This window comes from Peromyscus maniculatus, chromosome 9 (genome assembly GCF_049852395.1).
Source record: "Peromyscus maniculatus bairdii isolate BWxNUB_F1_BW_parent chromosome 9, HU_Pman_BW_mat_3.1, whole genome shotgun sequence".
Lineage (NCBI taxonomy): Eukaryota > Metazoa > Chordata > Mammalia > Rodentia > Cricetidae > Peromyscus > Peromyscus maniculatus.
The window spans coordinates 11506645-11531284 of NC_134860.1; the positions used below are offsets into that span (position 1 = coordinate 11506645).

At 53.9% G+C, this 24640-nt stretch overlaps 1 protein-coding gene across 2 annotated transcripts in view; it reads left to right on the forward strand.

Moving 5' to 3' along the window:
• Nucleotides 1-6624: 6624 nt before the first annotated feature.
• Grid1 (glutamate ionotropic receptor delta type subunit 1) overlaps nucleotides 6625-24640 on the forward strand; it is a 721704-nt gene continuing 703688 nt past the window's right edge. For both annotated transcript variants that reach the window (XM_015995614.3, XM_006976687.4), the window contains exons 1-2: nucleotides 6625-6828; nucleotides 9039-9194. In XM_015995614.3, the coding sequence (XP_015851100.1) occupies nucleotides 6750-6828; nucleotides 9039-9194 (235 nt within the window). In that variant the 5' untranslated portion in view covers nucleotides 6625-6749. The remainder of the gene's footprint in view (nucleotides 6829-9038; nucleotides 9195-24640) is intronic.

Here is a 24640-nt window from a genome sequence, read left to right on the forward strand (position 1 = left end):
CTCTTGGAAATAAGTATGACCACTGCCATTGGCTCAGATTTGTTGAGGGCTGTGTCCAGTTGGAACTGGTGATTACACAGGGTGAACCAGGGATCTATGTGGATGCAGTCCCCCCATCCCCGGAAGCATTGGGGCACAGATCTGAGGACTTGCAGGCTTGGGCTGGGGGAAGTTGCTGGGCTACATCTGACAGGTTGTGGGAGGTGAGTGCAATTCTGTAATTATTAGCTGTATCTGGGATTTGCACGGTGAAGGCTGGCATTCAGGAGCCTCGTTGTAGACATGGAATAGACTGGACTAAGGTCATCTGGTCCCCAAGATCGTACTTCATGTGCAGACACCTGCAGCCCATCTCTGGGGACAGCAGAGGACATATCATTGGCAGAAAGCATCCTGTACAGGGTCAAAGTGGAACAATTTCTCATGAGTTTCCTGGTGGCCAGGGTGACACCCCCCTTCCCACAGGGCTCTTTGAAAAAACATTTTTATTTTTATTTTTTTACCTAATGTGTGTATACCACGTGTATGCAGGTGCACATGGAGACCAGAAGAGGCCACCAGATGCCTTAAAGCTGAGGTTAGCCAGTTGTAAGCAGCTGAACAAGAACTTGGCTCTTCTGGATGAACAGTGAACATTCTTGCCACTGAGCCATCTATCTCTCCCTTCCCTGTTTGGACTCTCTTATAGATTCCTGGCCCCTGCCTTTCCTAGGATGCCCACTGAAGGTACCATGGCTGACATGTCTTTGCAGCTGTAAGGCCCCCAGGGTGCCTGCTCTGTATATAGATATCTAGAAGGGGTGTGTCTGGCTTCTACATCTCCAGCCAGCACCATTCTGGTAACTTCCTTCCTAGTGCCCTCCAGTCTGTAGTTCCTATCTTTCTCTTCTTTTTTTCAGCTTTTCTCCCCTTCTCTTCCTGTCTAGAACACCCGTTGACATTCTGAACTCCAGTCACGGTCTCAGCTTAGCATGTGCAGAGCCTTTGGGCAGCCGCAAGAGGAGCCCTGGGCAGCAGTGAGAAGGACTGAGCTCTGGGGCATTCATTCTCTGTCTTGGGTTGGCTGGGCCCTCATGCCTGATGAGTGCTTTGGGGCCTGACTTGGACTCTGAAGCAGACAGACAGGCTAGGGTTCAGGTCCCTGCCGCCCCAACTTTGCTGGCCCCCAAAGTCTAAAAAGTGCAGAGCTGCAGATTCAGGGCTGGTGGAAGAGTGGGGGAGCTGTGCTAGTATTGTGGCTGGGAAGTTGGGGAGCCAGCAAGGAATTGGGAGGGGACAGGCCAGTCTTTAGACTTAGACTGCCGGGGGTGGGTGTGTGGGTGGGTGGGTGCTGTGGCCTCCGAGGTCTGAATGGTAGCAGGAGACCCCAGGAGTCCTGTTCTGCAAGACTCCCCAGGTGTATAGACTGGAGACGCTCTGATTCAGAAGGAGGCAAATCCTGCAGCTTCAGAGGCCCCAGGCGGAGCTGAGAGCTCAGAAGGGTGTGTCGGGGCCCAAGGTTTACTTCCCTGTGATTGTCCCTTTCAGCTTGGGACCTCATTGTGCAAATTCCACTTTTCTTCATCGGACTTTTGGAAGGCCTCAAGGAAGGGATGGCTCTCCCTGGGGTCCCAGAGTGGTTGTGTGGGAGCCCCAGATGGCCCGAATGCTGGTGTGACTCTGCCATCCTTCTGCCCACTGCACCCTTCCTGGTCAGAGATCTGGGGCCTGCTTTTTCGAGGGAGGCATTTTCACCCCAGGTAACTTTTTGGACTGGTTGGTTCTAATCAGAGTCTCTTGCCCTGTGCTCCAGGTTGCTGACTATATAATGGGATAGAGGGAGGTGTTTTCCTTACAAAGATGGGGTGCTCCTGTCTGGGTGGTATGCTCACACATAGTGTGGGTCTTCTTTCTCCTCATTGGCCCATGGCATGTGGCTCCGACAAGATGAAGCCCTTCCCCACCTGACTGTCAGCTGTGGCCATGCCTGTATTGCTGACAGGGCCCTCTAAGGGTATCAGCAGCCAGCCCAGCAGGTCCTGCCCTGGTAGCTCAGCATCCTGCTGTGGGGAAGTTATCCTCAGCCATGCTTTCTCCACCACACTCTCTTCCCCATTAAAACCGAAGACGAAATCAATGAAGCTTCGAATCATGGAATAAGCAAGGCCAGAGGTTGCTGGCCTGGGAAATTTGAAAGCAAAAACCTCAAGAGAGTGACCGAGAGGGAAAACAACTTTAAAAAATACAGTCATATAAAAGAAGATCAAATAAATATAAGCACTAGATGAAAGAGGTTGGCAAGAAGGAGACAAAGTGGAGTTGGGTCACTGTCATTCAACAGATGTGCCAGGCAGCTGCTGAGGGCATGGAGGAAATAAGCAATAAGTAAGTGTCTCAAAAAAGTCTAGGGGCATACCCCAGTATGTTGCATACACCTAGAATTCCATCTTGGGGGCTGAAGCCGAAAGATCTCAAATTCAAGTGTGATCTAAGCTGCAATGGTGAGCCCTTGCCTCAACACACACACACACACACACACACACACACACACACACACACACACACACACACACACACAGCAACAATGGAAAGCTGGGTATGGAGGCTTGATCTCCTGGGCTCAGGTCCGATCAGTGAGCAGGTTCCTTGGAGCCTGTGGGCAGCACTCTTTCCTACAGGCCAACTGACCCCTACATGGCTTGACTCCGGTCTCTGCTTCGCCTCTTTCCTGCGCACACAAGGGCGCCGGGTGCCCATATCCAAACCTGTAGACTTCCTCGGGCTGGCAGGGGTCTCTCTGCCAGTTGTACCCATCCTGCAAGTCTGACTGGACTGCTACAGAAAACTCCAGCCAGCTGTGCTGTGCCGGGAGGAAGGAGGAAGACGCAGGACCACAGGTACTCTGGGTAGCTCCCTAGAAGAGAGCATGGTTGGGAAGCCACCTGAGCTGGTGCTGGTCAGTGGTGGCTTTACTTGGGCAGGTGGCTCCTCAGGCCTATGCTAGGGCCATAGGTCCTGGGGAGGGCCAGGAGTCCAGGTTTCCTTTACTTGGCTTATTTATTGGCTGGAATGAGAGAGTGATGACGGACAAAGGAGAGATTTATGTTTCTGGAGTGACCATCACAATGGCTGTGGCTTTCAAGTGGACACCTGTAGCCTTTCTCTTTGCCTGGACATTTTTACCACAGCTTTGGTGGCAAACTTCTGGCTCCCAGCAGTACTTTAGTAGACAGATTTGATGGCTACCCCCCCCCCCCCCCCCCGCCCACCCCTTCAGTTTCCTCCTACCTCCTGGGAAGGAAGGGAGGGTTGAGCACAGGTCTTCATGGATAAATAAAGGTAGTTAGAATCAGCATAACTGAAGGGCACTTTCCCAAAGACAATTCCTGGTGTTGGCTGAGCTACAACAAAGGACTGATCAACTCACTCTTGATTCCTGTGAGTACACCTCTGTGTAGAGAGGAATAACTCAAGAAGAACAACTCCTGGTGCTCCCAGAAACTCCTCCCATGTCTTGGGCAAATCATGCCTCTCTGTGAGTGTTAGTCTTTCCTTCTGAGTAATGGGCATGCAACCTGAGGCCTAGAACCTGATAGTTTGTCTTCCCTATCTAGGTTATTACACAGTGGTGAGCTTGTGTTGTTTTTTCTGGGGCTAACAAACCTGATTTTGCCAGGGATAGTGGCACCCGCCTTTCTTTAATCCCAGCACCTCGGGAGGCAGAGGTAGGCGGATCTCAGTGAGTGTGAGGCCAGCCTGGTCTACACAGGAAAGCCAGGACTACATAGGTTGGAGACTGTAAGGGGTGACCACATCATCACACTTACCATCTTTCCACCATGGAATCAGTCCCCAAAGAAACCAAATGTTTGCTTTGTCTCAGAGTAAAACATCAAAACAAATCAACCCCCTAAAACCAAAAACATCCCCAGACAACCCTGATTTTAGATGATCAGGACTTGACAGGGCTGAGCTCAGCCAGAAACAAAGGTTTGGCGAGCAAGCCCCCCTCACCCCCATGCACCCCCTGAGAGCTGCCATCCTAACTTCATGCAGCAGAGGGAAGATCACAATCATCCTTCCTAGAGATGGTTCTGCTTTGGTCTCTGGTGGGGGGAGTTGTGCAGAACTTGCCTAAGGGCCCGGGGAGGAGTGTGCAGGGCCTTCTAGTCTGCCTGGGAAAACTGGCCTGGCCGTGTGGAGTGTTTTGTGGATTAGCGGCAGGACTCCCGCTTCTGCCCATCACCTGGGGATGGTGCAGACTCGGTCCAGTTTAAGACAAGGGGTGCCCAGCTGAGGAGGGGAGGTTTCTCCAGACCAAAAGTTTTCAGGAACTCCGACTTGAGCTGTAACCTGCAGGTCTCCATCTATAGTGACTCCATCTTACAGATTAGAATTTGATGGTGTGTGTTGCGCTGTCTTCTCTGTATTTGGAAGGGGCTCTTGAGGCTTGCCTCACACCCCTACCTAGCAAAATATACAAGGATAACTAACATCGGAGTGGGTATACCCCATGCTCACCCTGCTTACACACTGCAGTGTGGGACAAGGACATGATTGGGGGTGTTCCTGACCTGGTGGCTCTTGACCTTTGGCTGGAGACTCTAAGGAGTGGCCACACCACACTTACCACTATGGAGTCAGTCCCCACACGAACCAAACGGCTAAATACTGAAGCTGATCAGACTTTATTTCCCACTTCCCTACAACTTTCCAGCCAGGAAATGCTGGAACTTCGCAGGACTAAAAATCAGAGACAAGAGGATTTTGCATCAGCTGGATGGGCATTTCCCCACTCCAGGGTCCCAAGGCTTGTTGTGAGTTGTGTGGAGTCACACTTGGCCCTGCAGCCCAGCCTCCCACCTGCAGCTGTGGTCATTTCTCTCTTCTTGCCCACCAGGCCCCCTCATCACAGAACGAACGGTGTTCCTTGATGTTCCTGCAGTCCCATATCCCCTCTGTTCAGCTGAGGTATTGCCCGCCAGCTTCCAGGCCCCTCCAGGTCTTTCTGAACAGCATCCTGGCCAACCGTTTTAAAGCAGAACTTGCCAGTGACACCTCGGTGGCTGGCAGCTCGACACTCACACAAATGCACGCTCCCCACACAATCCTTTCTTCTCTTCCTGTTTTGGCTCACTAGCAGCACTGAACGCCTGCAAGCTTCTCCTCTCTTGGTCGCCTTTCGAACTGTCATCGCCTCCCGGAAGCCACAGCTGCCTTTACTTTGCAGCTAGGTCAGGGCCCAGGCCCGAAGCTCCTCTACAGCCCTCTCCTCATCTTTTTATGGCCTGTGTGGGTGTCTATCTTTCCCACGGCGCTGGGAGCTCTAGACAAGGCTGCAGCTGAGTCTATCTTGGTCCCTCGAACCCAGCGCTTATCCTGGCGCCCAGTTCTGCCAGGCTCGGCTGGACTCAGTTTCCGAGGGAATCAGAATTCCGGAGGGCTCAACTGTCTCCCTGAAATCTTGGGTGTGTTAAATGGAGCCCAGTCCAACCAGGACCTGGGGATAGGGTTGTGAGCCCAGACTGCCTCCCCCTCCCTGGCTCGATCCCTCAGCAGCTTCACCCTTTATATGATGGTGGTGGTCCGCCCAGAGGCAGGGTACCCGGAGGCAGCGGGAGTCCGGCTTTGCTCCCGCGGCTGGGAGCGGGCTCTCCGCCCGGGCTCGCCCTAGAAAGCTTCGTGCAGGGTGGCTGTCTGAGCGCGCCGTCCTCTTGGAAGGCTCCTCACGTCCAGGCGCCGCGGTCACGGCTGCGCCGGTTTCCGGCCATGAATTGGGCTTCAGAGTCCGAGTCTCCTGCCCGACTCCCGGCGCAGTGCACCGCCCCGGGGGCGGGGGATGGATGTCCGCCGAAGTCTGCATGGACAGCTAGGGTTCGAGCCCGCCGCCCGCCCGCTAGCATCCTGGTGCCTGGCTCAGTGCCCCAGGCCTTGTGGTCTATCTGCAGGTTGCCCAAATCGCGGGTCCAGTTCCGAAAGCGGTTGTTCGTTCCGGCCACTGCAGACTCTCGGCTGAAGTCCCCCATCGCCAGCGAGCTCCGAGACCCCCACCTCCCCGAGGGCAATTAGTGACCGTGCCTCCTTCGTTTCTCCGGCGAACCCTGAGACCAAGCCCGCACGGCCAAGCCTCTGCTCGTCGCAGACAGGCCAGGTCTCCACCGCGGTGCCGGCCTCGGAGCATCCCCCGGCCGGGAGAGCGGAGCACCGGGCGCCCCCTCCAAACACCGAGCCGGCGAGCGGCGCGCGGCGAGGCTAAGGCTCCGCAGTCACGTGGTGGAGAGGAGGGCGGAGGGGAGGGAGGCGGGCGGGAGGGGAGGGGGAGCGCCGCCGAGGGGGAGGGGGAGGGGAGGGGGCGTCCTCCGCAGTTCGCTCCTTGCTAAGGCTCAGACACACAGCCAGCCCGGAGCCGCCGCTCGGGCCGGGCCGCCGCCGCCGCCTCTGCCTCTGCCTCTGCCGCCCCCAGAGCCGCTCGAGTCGCTGGAAGCGCCGCCGCCACAGCCGCGGGCCGCCCCCGCCGCGCCGGCCTGGGCTTGGGCTGCGAGCGCCGCCGCAACCGCAACCAGAGCCGGCGCGGGAGCCCGAGAGCACTGGGCTGGGCTGGGCTGGGGCGGGCGCAGGGCGCAGGGGCGGGAGCACGGGGGAAGACGCACGGGCGGGCTCGGCTCTCCCGGGGAGCGGCCCGGGACTGCACCGGGACCCGCGCCTCCCCGCTCCGCGCTGCCCTCGGCCTCGCCCCGGGCCCGGGCGGATGAGCCGCGCGCCCGGGGGACATGGAAGCGCTGACGCTGTGGCTTCTTCCCTGGATATGCCAGTGCGTTACGGTGCGGGCCGACTCCATCATCCACATCGGTGAGCTCGGAGGGCGGACGGGCCGAGGCTGGGCGGGGGCCCCCAATAGAGACGGTGATGCGCGGCGTCCAAACTTGTCGGTTCCCCGGGCCGAGGGGCTCGGCATGCAGTGGTCCCCCGAAGGCCCGCGCCGCCCCGCGGAGGAGCTGTGCTCCCGCCGCTCGGCGCTCCTGCGGGCACCTCGCTGCTCCCCGGGGCTCCTGCCAGTGCGCGGGGCCCCGCGGCCTCTGCCGACACTTAGGGCCGCGGCTGCAGGGAACCCGGGGATAGACGCTTGTCGAGATGCGAGTCCCTGGCGGGGCCATCGGCAGGCTGGGCCCTTCGGCACAGCCTGAGCACTGGGGCCAGGGACGGACCGAGCAGGGGGCTAGCTAAGTTGGCAGGGCAAGATCAAAGAGGCCAAAGCGGAACCATGTGTGACTGTGGATGGGTGCTGTCAGCGTGCCAGTGTGTGTGCACCTGGCACAGTGTTGGTGTCACTGTGAGAGGGCGTTAGGGTGTGTGGGGCCATCTGAGCGTGTGTTAGTGCGACTACCGCGTTCTGCCAGCCTGTTAGAGTGGACACAGTGCTTGCCTGTTTCCCCGGTGTGTGTCTGCTTAGCTCTCGGTGTGGGGGTGTGTGTGTGTATCTGGTTGTGGCAACTGCAGCTCAATCCTGGACAGTTCCAGAGTTTCTGCCTGATCTAAGTCTTGGGGCCAGCGTACATTCTGGGTGGTAGGGGTGGAGGGAAGGAGCGTGGGCCGTGGGTTGGGGGGTGCTGAGCAGGAAGAGATGGATGGGGAGGAAGGAGATGAAGAGCAAAGGACGATCAGAGGAGGGGTAGCGATCGATCGGGAGTTAGGAGCAGAATGAAGTTGGGCCCGGTTTGGGGGGGGGCTGTCAGCTGCCGCTTTGGGGGAGCCCCTCCGCAGTCGCCTTTCCGGAAGTTGGGAAAGACCAGCGAACAGGGACAAACTGGGGGTTGGGAGGAGTGAGAAAACGTGGTTGATGTTACCCGCGGGGCAGAAAGAGGAAAGGGTGGTGAGGCACCGAGTTCCTACTCCAAGGGCTGCAGCGCTCCCCTCCGGGGTCGGGGCCAGGATCCAAACCTGCTTCCCGCCCAGGAGCCGGCGTGGGTCTCCCGGTCAGCATTGCGGCTCCAGTGTAGTGAGGAATCCGGGAGCTGAGCCCTTTTACCCAGCTCTCAGCTCCAGGGCAATTACAAGGCCAAGCAATAGGACCTTGGCGACCCTTGGCGCTTGGCAAGGGGCCTGGGGGTGAGGACCCCAAAGCAGCAGTCCAACTGATCTCCGCTGTAAGCGCAGGGTCAGTGAAAGCGTCAGGTCGACCGGAGCTCCGGAAGAGCTGTCCTTGCTTCTAGAAGGACCGTTGAAGAGTGGTTTCTTCTGGGACTCTCAGTACGGCTAGATCATAATGTTTAGGGGTTTAGGATACAGCCCCACCCCTCCATACATACAGGAAGAGGAAGTGAGAGACAAGAGCAGAGGCATGAGGCCATGCAGCATCTTGACCATCCAGATGCTGGCTATCAATGCCTTATGCCTAAAGAAAAAACGCTTGTGCAGGAGAGCCAACTGTGGACATCTTCTCACTTCTGCATTCAGCATGGAATGTAAAGGAAAAAGGAGTCATCACTCCATCCTGGGATTGGGCTGGAGGACATTGTCCTCTTGGAGAATTCACTTTGGCTCCTGGGATGGGATTTATGGGACCATGTCAGGTGCATTTATTTGAGTGGGAGGCACCTCAGCTTGCCACATCTTCTGTATGGGACATGGCTGGGACATGTGATGCTTTGGTTGTGAAGCCCATGTGACCTGGTGGTAGCACGAAGGATAAGCATGTGTAACTCATGTTGTGTGCACTTGTGTGATGTGGGGGAGGGGAGCATATCCTGTTTGAGTTATGCTGGGAGATCTTTAAACTACCCAGTCAAAACAGAATCCTGAACTAAGACTGGTGGCTCATGCCTGTAATCTCACTACTTGGGAAGGCTGAGGCAGGAGGATCACCATGAATTCAAGTCCGGCTGTGGCTACAGAAGGAGAACCTGTTTCAAAAAAGCATTATAAACAAAAACAAAATCCTAGCTCAGTCCTCCTACCACTTGGTACCTAGAGGTCCGGGCAGTGCCCTGACCCCAGGCTGGAAGTAAGGTGGGGAGGAGGGTTCCTCTCCAGGCCTGGTCTTGACCCCTCTTCTCTCTCAGGTGCCATCTTTGAGGAGAACGCAGCCAAGGACGACAGGGTGTTCCAGTTGGCTGTATCGGACCTGAGCCTCAATGATGACATCCTGCAGAGTGAGAAGATCACTTACTCCATCAAGGTCATCGAGGCCAATAACCCGTTCCAGGCGGTGCAGGAAGGTGAGTGGCCACTAAGCCCATGCATGAGTCACTGGGCTGCAGCCAGTGAGGCCATGTAGCAATGGGTCCAGGCAGGGTTGCTACCCAGTCGGTTGTACAGAGTCTCCTAGTCGGCCTGCTGCTATGCCAGGTGTGATGGTGGTGTGTCCTCCCAGGCTTAGCAAGGTAGGGCGGCTCCGTGCTGTCAGAGCAAGCGAAAAGTCTCTATGCGCTGCAATCAGGTCTCCTCCTCGCAGGAATGTGCGGCTTCTTTTCACGCTGGGTGGATGCGCGTGTGTGCTCCACGCCGCCGCCGCTGAGCAGGCGTGGAGCTCAGGGTTGTCTTTGTTTCTCGCGTGTTTGTGGGTGGGTGTGTCTTCGTGCCGTTGTCGCGTGCACCTCCCCAGAAGCTTCTCGTGGCCTGCAGCCCACAGGAGCTCGGCGCACGGAGCTCATCTTATAAGCACTGGCTGTCGCACAGCCTGGCTGGCGCGTTTGCACATCCTGTGGGGCTTTGGTGCGTCTGCCCCGCGGGTCCTCAGCCTGGCTTCTCTGTTCTTTGCTCCACTGTGTGTGGAGCAGCCGGTTTCTTTGCCGGGGCCAGCGCTGCGGGCCTAGGAAGCGTTGTTGTCGCCTGGGCCGGAGGTGGGCGCTGTTTGCTCAGGAAAAGAGAGGAGCTGGACTAGCTCTAATGGCAGGAAAATCTTAGCCGGACCGGTGCAGCAGTATTTCCCTGCAGCTGTCTGGCTGGGACTCCGAGGCAGGGGCAACAGGTGGGCAGCCAGTGAGGCCATCACCCTTTGCTGGCTTCCCCTGGCACCTGCACTCGTGGAGTGTACTTGTAGAGTGCAGGCAAAGCACACGCAACGCATAAAAGAGTGGAAACTGCTGCTTTCAGCACTGGCAGATGTCTGTCGTCTTCGGATGCATCCTTGTGTATTCCCTCCACTCCTATTTGGCTGGCTGCTCTTCAAGCGCCCCCCCTCCCCACTTCTCTCCTGTTGTTGATTCCTGGTCAAGGCCCTGCCGTCTGCTCAACCATGCTCTTTCCCTTTCCTCGTTGTCTTGTTTACCACAAGCAGGGCTCCACTGTGGTGCCAGTGCCCTGAAGTGCCACAAGGGTACAGCTGGAAGCACAGCACGCAGGGACTTCTTCCCAGAACTGGCAGGGCTACGTGGCAGGGAGGAAGTGACTGAGAGCTATGCTGTCTGTCAGTCTCTCCTTGGGCTTGCTGGGCCCAGGGTCTCCCTGTCCCCGTGGGGTTACACACTGTCCGCCAGTTCCCTGGTATCTTAAAGGATGAGGTGAGTCAGTGATGGATGTAGTCTGTAGCTAGTGCTGGGATCTTCATGCGTGTTGGCCAGCCTCCTGGTTTTAGGTACAGCAAAGGATGGAGAGGGTGGTCAGCCCTTGGGACTGCCCCACTGTAAGCCTTGAAGGATGAAGGATGTTTTAATTGTCCAGGTCTCCAGTCCCAAGTGCTGATTTGTGGTGGTGTTGGTGGCTGATGCTCCTGGGGCTGGTGATGTGGTTCAGTGGTCAATAACACTTCCCACTCTTGAAGAGGAGCCTGGCTTGATTCCTAACACCTGTCTAGTGGCTCACAACTGCCTGTAACTTCAGTCCCAGAGGTGTCTGACACCCCCTTCTGGCCTCTGCTGGTTCCTGCACAAATGTGGCGTACTTACATCTGTGCAGGCAAAATATTCACACACATAAAATAGTGAGAGCGCCTGCTTCCAGTATTGCAGATGTCTGTTAGCTTCTGTCCTTTGAAAGAGAGGCATGGGGGTGTCCCTGTCCTTCTTGTGTGGCCTCATCCCACCGTCTGTCTCCAGATGCCCTCTGACCCCAGACTTCTTTTGTGTGCTGGCATCATGGTTCCTTGGGGCCTCTGCCACTGGCCCATATCAGATTGGCATGCCTCTATGGTTGTTGCTTCTGACAACTCTCTCCATAGTACAAGGCTTCCTTTGCTCATTCACTGTGCCCTGGAATGAAGCACAGCCATCTCCAGCAGCCGTACTCCAGGGACAGAAGGTGCTGATCGTACATAGGGTTATAACCCGAGGCAGGATGCACACACGTGGATGAACTGTCCCTGGAGAGGTCATCTTTGTTCAGAGGAGCAGCTGTCACACAGCTTCAGTTGACTTGTGCCTTGTTGGCGGGAAAAGTCCTAGTATTGTACATGTATCTATCATTTAAAGCAAAGCCCTGAATCTGCTCTTCAGTGTAAAGTGTATATATATACATACATACATATATATAAAGTATACACACACACACACATATATATATATGTATACACACACACACACACACACACACACACACACACACACACACATATTTCCTAGTTTGAGGCAGGGCTTTGCTCTGTAGCTCAGGCTTTCCTCTTGCCTGAGTCAGTCCCTCCTGAATGCTGGGACTATAGGTGATCCTTACTCCATCACCATACTTGGCTTCTTTCATATTTGGTTTTGAACTTGTCAGCCAATGGGACAATTTAAAGAACAAACAAAGCGTAGCTATGTACCATTTGACCTTCAAGCCCCAAATGCAACTTTGTCCTGGCAGTAAAGGCTCCAACCAGGGCCTTTCACTGGTTCAGACTTTTTTTTTTTTTTTTAAATCGGTTGTTACTTGCCTTGTGTAACTGGAAAAATATCTCTATCTCCAAGGATGGCAGATTGACAGTCTCAGAAGGGTATGGGAGTATTTCTGCACATCTGGAATGAGGGAGTGAGATGATGAGGATCAGTGGTTTTTAGGCATAGAAACACTGGACAGGTGCTGTTGCTGGTTAAAGCTGGCATGCACTTTCACCCTTGGGAGTGGCATGGGCTGACATCCACCTTGTTATCTATCCCATGGCCTTGCTTAGCTCCTGGGTGCCTACAAGGAAAGGGAGGAGCTATCAATGGAGGCCTTGGGAAAAGCTGAGCATTGCTTAGCAGCCTCCTCCCCTTGGCCTAATGCTTGTGGAGCAAGTATTCAGCTCATTGGGTCTCCTTTCTTGCTTGTTCTATGGGGTACTTGTCTGCCCAGAGGCTGTCTCTTGCTGGGTAGCTATCCCAGCCTTTTCTCCTCAGCTTGGACACTTACTGCAGAGGATATTATTTGGGGAATGGAGAGCAAGGGCATGCTGGAACTCAGTCTTTATCACAGAGAGGACAAGTGTCCAGTGTGTCCCAAGGGGCCTGGGGTTAGAGAGATGCTGCCTTGTTTAAATTTGAGGGGCGACACCACGACCCAGGGATGGAGGCCTGGTTGCTGGAGCCCAGAGATGAGAGCCTGCCTCCCTCATTGCATGAGCTGGGGGAGTCTTGGCTCTGTGCCGAGCTCCTCTTTCTGGATCTGTTAAAAGGGAATAATTGCAGTAGCTGCCTCCTGGGATTATTGGGAGGATTAAATGAGATGAGACCTGTATAAATTGCCTGCATAAGGCCCGAGGTTGGTGTTGAGTAAACAGTAATTCCCTCCCTATGCTCCGACCCAGCTATGACTTTTCCTCAATGTCTCTTAAGGCTATTGGTATTTCAGCTACATAATTTCTTAAGCTGGTGTATTCCTTGAGAGAAGACCCTAAATGACCTTTTCATTTTCAGCTTTTACTACTCCCCCCCACCCAGTTATAAAAGGAATGCATGGCTACAAGGAACATGGGTTACTTTTAAAATGTAAAAAAGAAAGAGGCCAATGCATGCTTATTATATAAAACGTGGAAGGTGTGGAGAACAAGAAGCAGAGGGAAACCCTCCCGAGCCTCACGGCATTATTTCCTTCTGTCTTTTTCTCCCTCTGTATTTACAAAGGAAGAGGGCTCTCATCTGTTTTGTGCTCCATATTATTGGCTTTTTCATGAAACCTCCATGAACTAATTGTAAACATTATTTCTAGTGCCTGCATGTGTTTTCCGACATACACTTTTTTAAAAAAAGAAATGGAGTCATTTATGTGGAGATATGCATACTTAAATATTTCTGAAGAAAACAAGAAACTCTCCTTGGATGGATGTGCTGGCTCTAAGATTTATACCTATGATTTCCTCGGAATCATCTTACAAACTCCTTACAAACACTGTCTTTTAGGATAGTATGTCGGATATGTGCTTTATGAGGTTCTGAAATGAATAAACAACACGGGACAGTTAAGGCTCTAAAATGTTGCATCCTGGACGGTTGAAGTTTGCATTAACATGCTCTACAAGACCAATATGAGAAAAGATACTAATTTGTTGAAAAAGTCAACTGTTTTTCAGCGCTTGCTCAAGCAGAAGATTATGTAAATGCATAAAAGAGCTGGCTGCACGCGAGTCTCCTTTTACAGAATTATCTTTTGCTGTGAGTAGAGGATGCGAGTTAGTGGATCGGCGGTAGATGTATCTGTCACATCAAGGGAGGATAACGGTTTAAGGGAGCGGCAGAGGAAGGCAAAGTACACAAGATGCTGTTCTTTAGCCACCGGAAGCGCAAGAAAAAGATAAGGTTAAAGGGCTGGGGATGCAGACGGTCCATAGAGCGCTTGTCTCGCAGGCGCAGAGCCCCGGCTTTGACCCTCGGCACCACACAAACCCGGTGTGGTGATGCTCACCCGCCGTTCGAGCCCTCGGGAGGTAGGGTAGAAGGCTAAGCTTACCCTCAGCTACAAAGTGAGTTTAGTGCCAGCCTGGGCTACTGAGACCTTGTTTCAAGAGAGAAGAGGTGGTGTGGGGGAGACCAAGTCAAGAGTGGTGGTATGGCAGAGTGGTCACCTATTGTGAGGCCCTGAGCCCCATGCTCAATACCACATAAAACAACAACAACAACAAAAACCAAAATAGCTAAAATTCCCTAAGTGTAGTTGATTGTTGACAGAATGAAGAAGTGTGATTGAAAAGATACAGGAAGCTTGTAGATGGCCACTCCGAAGGTCAGGCAGACTCACCCCCTCTCCTTCCTGGTGGGCACCCTGCCACACTGGTGGTGGGTGCCACACTAGAGGGCCCCAACCACGGCTTCCTCTTTTACTTCTGCTCAGAATTAAAGGATTCACTGAGGCCACATCCTGGCATCCCTGAGGGCATCTTCTTCAGGATACCGAGGACATTGCCAGGGGCTCTGAGTGAGTGTGACATTCACGCCATCAAGAAGGAGTGTCTGGGTCCATCCACTGCCTCCATCGCGTCACTCAGCTGTGTTCGTGTTCTCCTGGAAATCAAACACTTTTTACCTCCTGTTTGGTGGGTTGAAGCGGCGCCCACTTGTCCTTTGATAACTCTGCAGGTCCCGAGCCAGACGTGGACTCACTGGGCTAGGGCCCAGGTGTCGGCATGGATGGTACCTTACGGCTGCCCCGGGACAGATTTGTGTCCTTTCCACTTCCCAGTGCTGCCTCTTCCTCCGCTCTGGGCCCCAAGATTCTTCTCCAGAACTCCCAGCAGTGAGCCAGGTCCTTTTCATGAAGTACCATCTGACCCTGCCTCTCTCTCCCAGGGGTAATCAAGGGCAGCATTCCTATTTTAAGGTTAGCTGATTTGAAAACGTCACTCTATCAGTGGTCTGTATTCTCCGTGTAGCCGGCACAGTCACAGTTCCGGTGACCAGGACGCCGAGGTCTGTGTGGGCTACTGTTGCGCAGCCTCTGCGTGCCTGCTCCGGCCAGAGCACATTGTCACTCTGGGCTCTCTTTCCATTTCATGAGGTTTCTGCTTCCTGCTGTCTTGCTGTGTCCCTAGTCTCATCCAGGCTGGCTTGACTAGCTTGGGATGCCTGGCTGGGTTTTCATTCCACAGGCGCGTTCTACAGGTGTCCCCGTGTGGGCCTGTGGGGCCTCCACAGAGTCACCTGTGCTCTGGGATGGCAGATGGCTCCTCTTCTGGGCCTGGAAGCTGCTTGTACATAAGGAAGTGCACGGAGGAAACTGTGAGTCCCAGCCTCCTTTCCTACCCAGGGAGTCTCTTTCCCAGAGGCTCATCCTCCAGCTCCCAGCCTCCTCACGTGTGCCCTTAAAGCCCTGGCTGTGGTCAGTCTTGCTTTGGTACCCTGGGCTGGAGAGAGAGCGATGCTCTTCCTGGCCCCTCGGCACCGTCGCCAGTGATGCTTCAACCCCGAAGATGTGTGGGAAGACGGCACACGCACGAGGTTCCTTGTTAGACTCTGGCTAGGTACCAGGAACTGTGTAATCCCCTCCCTGGCTTCCTCTCAGGCTTTGGGGTTCTTCTCCACTGATCCCTGGGATCATGTCACTGCATGTGTACACACATACATGCCAGCATTCCTGTGAACACGCACATCTAAATGCACACATGTGAGTCCATACCCTTTCTAATCTTATAGGCTATGTGCATGCCCCATCCCTCTCCTCCTGTTTGGGGTTAGATCTCATAGTTTCTACCTTTCCCTGCTCTGCTCTCCAGATCGGCAGGTGGAGCTTACCTGACAGCGCACCAGAGGGTGTCTTACGCCAGGTATGCAGTAGGCGGCCACAGTCTAGTGAGGCTCTCCACGCCGTGTCCACTGCTGAGTCCGCACTGTTCGGACATCCTCCAACTCCCACAATGACACTGGGGCCATTTCTCAGGGATTCTCTTGGAGGTCTGTATGGCTGTCCCTCAGTCCTCGCAGCCACAGCCTGCAGGCAGGGCGGAGAGACAGTTACGGATCTTGTAGCTGCCAGGTCAGGACCCAGACTTTGTTCCTTCCACATTGTTGTCTTCCCTCAGTCACTCCCCTGTTAACGGTTTGTGCATGGAATGTCCCCAAGTGCCCGGTGCTTCTGGGGCCTGGTGGAACCTGTAAAAGGGGGATCAAGTGGGATATCTTCAGTGCTTGAGAGTGCTCCCAAAGAGAGAACTGGGTCCCCCCTTCTTTCTCTCTCTTTGACTTCATGGCCAGGAGGTGAGCCGTGGAGCCGCACCCTGTGCGCCTACCGTGATGCTCTGCCTCACCCCAGCCCTGAAAGCGACAGTGCCAGCTGCAGACCCTAGGAAACCCTGCTCCTTATAAGCTCTTCATGTCAGGCTTTTGTAACTGTGACAAGGCTGGCTAACCCAGTTCTCTAGAGAATAGTGTTGATTCTGGGCTGGGCGGTGGCGGCGGACACCTTTAATCCCAGCACTCAGGAGGCAGAGGCAGACGGATCTTGATGAATTCGAGGCCAGCCTGGGCTACAGAGCGAGTTCCAGGATAGGCTCCAAAGCTACACAGGGAAACCCTGTCTTCAAACAAACAAACAAACAAACAAGCAAACAAACAAAAATGTCGTTTAATCCAGTACTTAGATGTGACTTCTTTTGAGTTTTCTGCCCAGGGCCATGCCCGTGAGAGGCTGGGCTAGTTGGAGGAGATGGAGAAGATGCTGGTGTAAAGAGATATAATTGAATAAGAGGAGTAAGCTCACGAGATCTGCTGTACAGGGCGAGGAGTATAGTTAGTGGTGTTCCATTGTATTCTCGCGAAAGGCTAAGTGTTCTAATGCAAACATTTTTGGGTGATGCATTGTGTGATTAGCTGTATCTAATCATTCCTCAAGGTATGTGAATATAATAACTGCAGAGTTTTATCTAACAATAAGATAAAACAAACAAAAACGACCCTGTTCCGGGCCTGGTCACCAGTGGGGACACCAGCAGTGACACACCTGTCCTGGACTTCCTGCAGCCTCAGCCCTCGGGCCTGTCCCTTCTTTCCATGTTGCTGTGATGTAATAGTGACAAAATCACCTTATGGGGCAAAGGGCGATTCTGGCTCACAGTTGACAGTCCATCCTGGTGGGGAGGCCGCGGGGGCAGGAGCTTGAGGGAGCTGGTCACGTGCTCTGCTGACAGGAGAGAGCAACACATGCTCGCTCGCTCACTCACATAGCACAAGTCCCGCCCACAACTGAAAAGGCTTTCCCTACATCAATTAGCAGAATCAAATCAACCCTCACAGTCATGCCCAGAGGCCCGTCTCCCTAGTGATTCCAGATTCTGTCAAGTTGACAATTAACATTAACCTGCTGCTGGCTGGTGACAGCCTTTTCTCTGGGGGTGCCAGCCTCTCCGACAGCTTGTCAGTGTCCTGTTCTCGGGGTCCCCCTTTTCCATCTCTAAACAGTTTCTGATTTCATAGGCGGTGGAAAGACCTTCAGGACACTTTCCCTGTGTCCAGAAGCACAGGCTGGTGGCTGGGAGTGGTCAACAAGCCCTTTCTCATGTTTGTGGGCTGTGGGTGGGGCAGGTTCCTAGGGGGTGAAGCCCGTGATGATGCCCCGCTGGCCCTCACGTCCTCAGCTACATCAAGGACACTGGCCATGGCCGGTCCTGCCTTTCCAGTTGGCTGCCCTCACATTGTTGTTGCCAGACCCCACAGAGGCAGCCAGCACCTGCAGAGGCAGCTCCACCTGCCCTGCACCTGCTCACAGCTGTACCCTGCCTGGCTCTTGTACCCCGTCCAAGAATAGACAGTAGCCTGGGAGCTGCCAGGGAGCGCTCCTTCAGGTGGACTGAGGCTGCCATCCATGCTCAGCTATGACACTGGCTGTTTCCCTCAGCTTTCCTCACTGCCAACGGGGTGATGATGCCGAGGCCAGCTATGGGGTGGTTAGGAAATGTACTGAAGGCCTAGGCTGGGGTAGACACTGGGCAGATGCTGGGTAGAGAAAGAAAGAGTGTTGTCGTGGTCCCCAAATCAGCCCTAGGCCTTGCCCTGTACTGTCCTTGTGGGCTGCAGCCTCTGCCCCGTTATCTAGTGGCTGAGGCTTGTGACTTGAAATTGAACTTCAGCCTTCCTGGGTGTCTTGGGAGAATAGGGAGGGAGGTCAGTGCTGACATGGTGGCTCATATGGAGGCAGTCCGGAGCCATCTGTGCAGGCCTGGGCTCTGGGCACTGGTGACCTATCATTGCTTGATATTTTAATCTTACTGTAGCCGTATTCACTCAGAGTGCAGAGTGGCTGGTATGGGCCTGGCTGACCCAGCCCCCATAGGAGCTGACTATGGGCAGATAGGGGTCTGTTTGGCATTTGGAGGTAGGTCTGGGTCTGAATCTTGAATGTTAAAAAAAAAAAAAAGCCTTGTATCTGACCTTCCCCGCACCCCCCGACTCATAGGTGGTGCTTGGTTGTCAGTGTGTGGTCTTTTGGGAAGTGAACGAATCCTGAGAGCTGGGATCCTAAGTGCAGACGGAGGCACAGGAGCCTGGTGTCCGTGGGAGATGGTGTGAAGCAGGAGACGGGACTCAGTGGGGGGAGATGGGTCATTGCGGATGCATATTTTGTCCCAGCTCTCTTTCTCCTGCCTGCCTCGGGATGAGCCACTTAGCTCTTCCACACAGTGCCTTCTAGCATGCTCCACCTTACCATGCGCAGCTCCAGGAGAAACAGAGCCATGAGACTATGAACTGAAAATCTGAAATGATGAACCAAAGAAAATATTTCTTCCCTCAGCTGGTTTCTGCCAGGTGTCCTGTCACCACAGTGAAAGCCTGAGATACCAACTCGGACCAGTTGGCTGGCTGGTCTTGTAAAGGTCACTTTCCTCTCTGGGCCTCACCTCAGCATCTGGGAACAGGGCTTCCTCTCTCTGGCCCGACTCCCGCTCTCAGCTTCCTGTGGTGGCCTCTTGCTCATTGCAGAGGGTGACCCTCAGGATCTTACTGGCCTGGGGTCACACACTTTCTTCTGTCTGGCTGGAAAAGGCTGTATGCTGGTGCCTCTCTGGGCTCTGGGCTGGGTGTGTCTCACGGTGCCTTGTAAGAAGAGGCCCTAGAGTCGAGAGTCTCTCTGCTTTGTAAGGATCTGATGAGAGGTGGCTATCGACCAGCCAGGAAAAGGGCCCTCTCAGAACACATTATGCTGGCACGACCTTAGGCTTTGAGCCTCCAGAGTTGTGAGGAAACATCTGTGCTGCTTAAGACATGCAGTCTGTGGCATGTTGTGACAGCAGCCCCAGACATCTCTGCCCTCCCAGGGCCTTGGTGCCTGAGTCTCTCAAACGAGACATTTGGTGCAGAACGTCTTTGGAGTGGATGATCTGTGTCCCTCAGGAATGGGTAACGCACATTTCTGACCCAAGTTTATCCCGAGGTTGTCTTTTTGCCATGGCCTTTGAATGTCTAAAGGCCGTTACTGTGATCCTTTTCAGGTTTTCTGGCTCAGACCCTGGCCCTTTAGTATTACCCGCATATCTTTCGCTGACATGCTCTTTTTCAATGTCCCTCTTAGCACCCAGTAGTCCTGATGTGCCTTGTCAGAGGACTTAACTTGCTGAGTCTCAGCTTTTGCATATGAAATGGCCGGTAATGGTACCTTTGTTAATGGGTTGTCGTAAGAACCAAATGAAGTATTGGCCATGGAGAACTGGTCTATTTCTGTTACCAAGGAAAGACCAGCCACGGTTATTGTTCCCCTGATGTCACCTGACCACTGCAGAGGGATGGGATGACCCCTGGCTTTTTGGACACCCCATTGACAATGATGACGCCTGAATGGGTGTTGGTTCCTGTTGTCTCCTCCTGCTGTGGCTGTGGCTGAGTCTCTAGTTTTCAGGTCTTGGGACCTCTTAAGGAAGGGAGACGCACTGGACACCCCCATCTGGGGTGTTTGCAGTTGCTAACTTAGCTCTAAGAGTGGATTGTACACTGACTGTTTAGCGCCCAGTTAGTTTCAACCTTGATTAACCTCACTCTTGCCTTCCAGAGCATAGGTTCTCCTTCCCAACTTCAAGCTAACCCTCCGGGGACCCTCTGTTGCCTTCACTGGCCAAGGGAATGGGAATTCTCTGCAAGCTGTGTCCAGGCCCTGCCGCTGTGGTCACTGACCAGAGCACTGCAGAATACAGGGTTGCACCAGTATGAGTTCGAAACACACCAGGAACCAAGTGATGTTGCAGCCAGCAGAGTCTGGGGCTGCTTCTGTCCCTTTATGGTCGCATGTGTATTCCATGGAATCACAGGGTGCAAGTCTGCAAGGCCTGGGACTTAATTGCTTTTCCTTCATTGTAGAGCCTCATGGACATTTCCAAATAGCACTTGGAGCCTATCCAAAATCTTACCGTGGAAAAGGATATGGTGGGCAGTGGACTAGTGAAGTGGTTTGAAAGGGAATGGCCCTCATAGGCTCATGTGTTTGAATACTTGGTTCCTAGTTGGTGGAACTGTTTGGGAAGGATTAGGAGGTGTGGTCTTGTTGGAGGAGGAGGTGTGTTATCCAGGATAGATGGGCTTTGTGGTTTCAAAAGCTCACACCGTTCCTACTTAGCTCTCTCTGCCTCCTGATTTTGGATCAAAATATAAGCTCTCAGCTACAGCTTCAGCACCATGCCTCCCAGCCTGCTGCCATGCTCCCTGCCGTGATGGGTCATGGAACTCTGAGCTCCAAATTAAATGCTTTCTTTTTGTTATGTGCAGTGAGTGTCTCAGGACAACTCCAGGCGGCACAGGGCATTGGCCAGAGAGCAAAGGCTTGGAACCTGGCCTGACCCAGCCTGCTCTGCTCTTCCCTGCTTAGCACCTTCTTCTGCCATGCCCCTGCCCAGCCCCTGCGTTTATCCTGCTCTCCTGTTCTCATCCCATCGCTCCAGCCCTAGCCTGGGTTCTGCGGGCATGTCTTCAGTGCTCACTCTCTTTGTCCTAGCCTCTAGCCCAGGGCCCATGCAGCAGCTAGACTTATCTGAAAAACCAATCTGATCACCTCTCCCGCAGAAACCTTTCAACAGTTTCTCATTGTCGTAAGAATAAAATACAGACCCCTTACTGGGGCCAGCAAGCCCTAGATACCTTGGCCAAGGCTGACTTGACTACTTTCTCCCTTGTCATAACTCTTGACTGTGGCCACATTGACCTTTTCCTGTCCCTCCAACAGGCCAAGCATGCATCTACCCCAGGATCTTTGCACATACACTGTTTACAACAAAAAAGGCCTCTTGAATGATGGACACCTCACTTGAGCTGTGCCTCAACTCTTATCTCCCTGAAAGGACGCCTCTTAGCTCTTCAAGTGTGGGCCTGTCAGTGTGGGGATGGGGAGTTCTCTGTCCAAGCGTTCTTTTTCTCCTTGGCATGCTTGTCTCCCTGACTTAAGTTGTTTATTGAGTTGTACAGCGTATTGGTGAACTGCCTGTCTCATTTAGTGCTAAGTATTCCAAGATTCCTGGTTGGGTGCTCGGTAAAGGTCCCTGCATGGGTGACAGGCCACACAGACATGTCCTCACTACAGCCTCTGCAAGTTTCTGCTTGTGGTCCTGCCTTGATGCTCAGAACCCCTTGGGGACCTGTGGTATGTGGCTCATGCATCCTGGAAGCTTGCTGTCACGGACAACTGCTGTCTAAGGTCCATTTGTAGGGGTCCTTCCTTCCAGATCTGAAGATGGGAGAGAGAATATGGGAGCTGGTTTTGTCTTTCCAGGCTCTGGCAGCAGCTGATTGCTGACCCGGGAGCTTCACGAGGCCCCACAGAAAGGACAAAGCACCATGGAGATGATGCTGACCCTCACGGACTGGACTGAGAAAGTTTATGGCCCCGGCATACTGCATTGAGCTTGTATAGGCAGAGAGGGTACTGCTGTGTGGGCCTGTGTGCCAGGAGCTGGACTTCATTCTCCTCTTCAGCCTAGGGACCTTTTGGTAGGCTTTGGAGTCCCCTAAGCCAAGAAGCTCCAGCCTCTACATGTGCCATGTGGCTGGCACTGTTCTGTCCATCCCTCTTAGGTTAGGAGACAGAGCTTAGGCTGGGGAAGATCAGCTGCATATCTGGGTCCAGCCAGCCTGGCAGCTGCGAGTGTGGTGGGTCACTGCCCACAAGCTCCCACCAGTGCCTCCCCCACTGGGTGCTCCAGGAGCTGAGGAGCTGTGCTCCCATTCAAAGGTAAAGTCAGCTACCGGTGCCACCCTCCTCTCAGCTTCTGGGGAGCAGGACTGAGGTGTCAGAGTGGTTCATGATCAGAACTCCCCCAGGAGAAGGCTGCCTGCGCACAGCTGGGCCTGCAGTCTGCTGTGATAATCTGCTTAGCTCCTGCCGAGACATTAGCACCATTAAAGAGAAGACAGTGAGGTCTGTGATATGATGGGCACCCACTGATGGGCACCGTCGAATGTTCCTAGGAGCTCTGGGGGCAGGGTGGCCTCTCTTCTGGAACACTGTTGGCACGGACATGCCCATATCCCAGACATCTTCCTGACATCTTTGTCTGACTAGGCTTACAGTTCCTGCCACTTCAGTATAGCGCCTTGGCATTCAAGGCCAGATGGTCTGTCCCCAGTTGAGTGTCTGGTTTGTTTCTTGCTGTTCCCTGGATCCACCTGCATACCCTGGACCTTGGACCATGTGTCTTCTACTCTTCAGGAGGCTTCATTGGAGAGTGCTTCTCCCTCTCCAGGGCTGGAGCTACCTCATTGCCACTGCTCTGTCCTCTTGTTTGTATTTCACATGGTGACTGTCAACTCCTTCAGAGTGCCTTTGATGTCTCTGAGCACCAGCACCATGAACTCCACACCCAGGATTCACAGGGCTCTAGGCCCTGGCATCTGCAGAGACGGACCACATGTCTGTTGTCTGTGTCTTTGTGGCTCTGTCTCTAATGCATACACACCTGGGCCTGCACACATGCATTTGTGCACTTGTGGGACCAGGTAAGCTTGCTGAACACCTGCAGATGTGCTCATAACCTAGTGATGATTGAGTTTGGGGAGGGTCATTGCCCCAGAAACACCATTCCCAAGGGAGCCAAATTAGTGACATGCTGCTGAGCACCTATCAGGATTGTGGAACAGGTAACTAAGCCTTGGCTTCCTGGACTGGGTGGAGTCCTCCCCCCTTTATTCCATGCAATTTGACAGGGATCTGAAAACATCCCCTCAGTCATCCTTGCATTGCAGGGGTCAGGAGCCCTCAGCCTGGCTGGGCAAAGAGGGATGTTTAATAGGCTGTACAACTGAAGAGGCCAGAGACTGTGATCTTCTGGCATGGCTGGATTCAGGGCCTCAAAATGTATTCATCTTCCAATTCTTGCCCTGATATCCCCTGGATGGGTCTCCTTCTTGGCATCACCCTGGCTGCTGCAGGCTGATGTCTGCTAAGCTCAGCCTGCTGCGCTCTCATGGGTGGTCTCTTTTCATGGGAGGAAGGGGATTGTGGGGGATTATTTACCATAAACCTCCTCAGGGTCTTATGACTGCAGTTTGTACAGCAAGGGACTAGCCAGTCCCTCCCAGATCAACTGGTGTGTTGGAGGTGTGCAATGAATGCTTTTCTTACTGGCCAGGCTTTGGCTGAGCGTTAAGAGGGGGTACAGCAGAACTGGGCAGAGCACCGAAGGAAAAGAGGTGCTGGTGGGCCCATGGAGCAGCAATGTGGCCTCACCTGAAGTGGTGTGCAGCATGGCATTTCTCTGACTGGGCACTGGGCATGGGCCATGTCGAGTTAAAGGGGAGCAGATGCAGAGTCCTGGGATGCCCCTGGCTGCGGGATGTCTCTTCTCCGTGGGCTCTAGGGGACCCAGATGTGCTGCCGGGAGACCTCTTTTGGGGTAGGCAGGGCTGGCAGTTAGGGAAACACAGATGCTGGGACACTGGAGGTGGGCAGATAAAGATGGCCTTGGGAGCAGAGACATGGTGCTAGCGTGTGGGCCGGGAGTCGTTGCGAGGGTCATTTGGAGCACAGTCAGCTGAGCAGTGGGGTTGGAGTGGGGGCAGGGAGGAAAGTATAGGGCATGGGCACCCACCTAAGAGCTCGGATCCCAAAGAGCCCTGTATGGGTGGGATCACCTACCCTCTCCAAATCCCAGTTCTAACAGCAGACAGTCCAAACGCTCACTGCTACGTGGGCTCCCTTAGGAACCCCATATGCTAGGACCTGCCTTGTGCCATGAAGCTAATGTGAAGTGCAGATCCATTTTCAGGACAGGGCGCTGGGTCTTGGCCTCACATTCTCGTTTCTCACTTCATATTGCAACTGCAACCCTTGCTTTTGGCCCTGACTTTGGCCTTCCCATCTGAGTGACTCTTTCCTACCTCTGTTCTTCTCCCCTGAATGGGTCCATCCTGGTAGCTCCCTGCAGATTCCAAGGGATAAAGAGGAGCCCTGAGAGATTAGATCTTGCCTCTGCTTGTCCTTGTGATCCCGAGGATACTGCCCAGGGCTAGTCTTGGGATTACTTCCAGGGCTGCTGAGAAGCCCAGGACAATGGACTACTGCAGGGACCAAAGAGGCTGCCTTGTTGCGGGGATGCCTCCCCCCACTAACTATGTGTCTAGTTAACTGTGTTTAACTATAACAGATCAGATGAACACAGAAAGAAGGTGTCATGGTCTAGAAAGAAGTCTCTCTGGCCAGTAAGAGGCCAGGGCAGCTTCCAGCCTACAGATCCCGCTCTCAGGGACATACCATGTCCGGTAGTGATTAGGGCCAGGTTCTCCTGGCTGTCTGCCCCATGCACTACAGCCACAGAGCAGGATATGGCAAACGTAGCAAAGCCAGTCAAGAGAGTGACATGTGCCACCAGAGG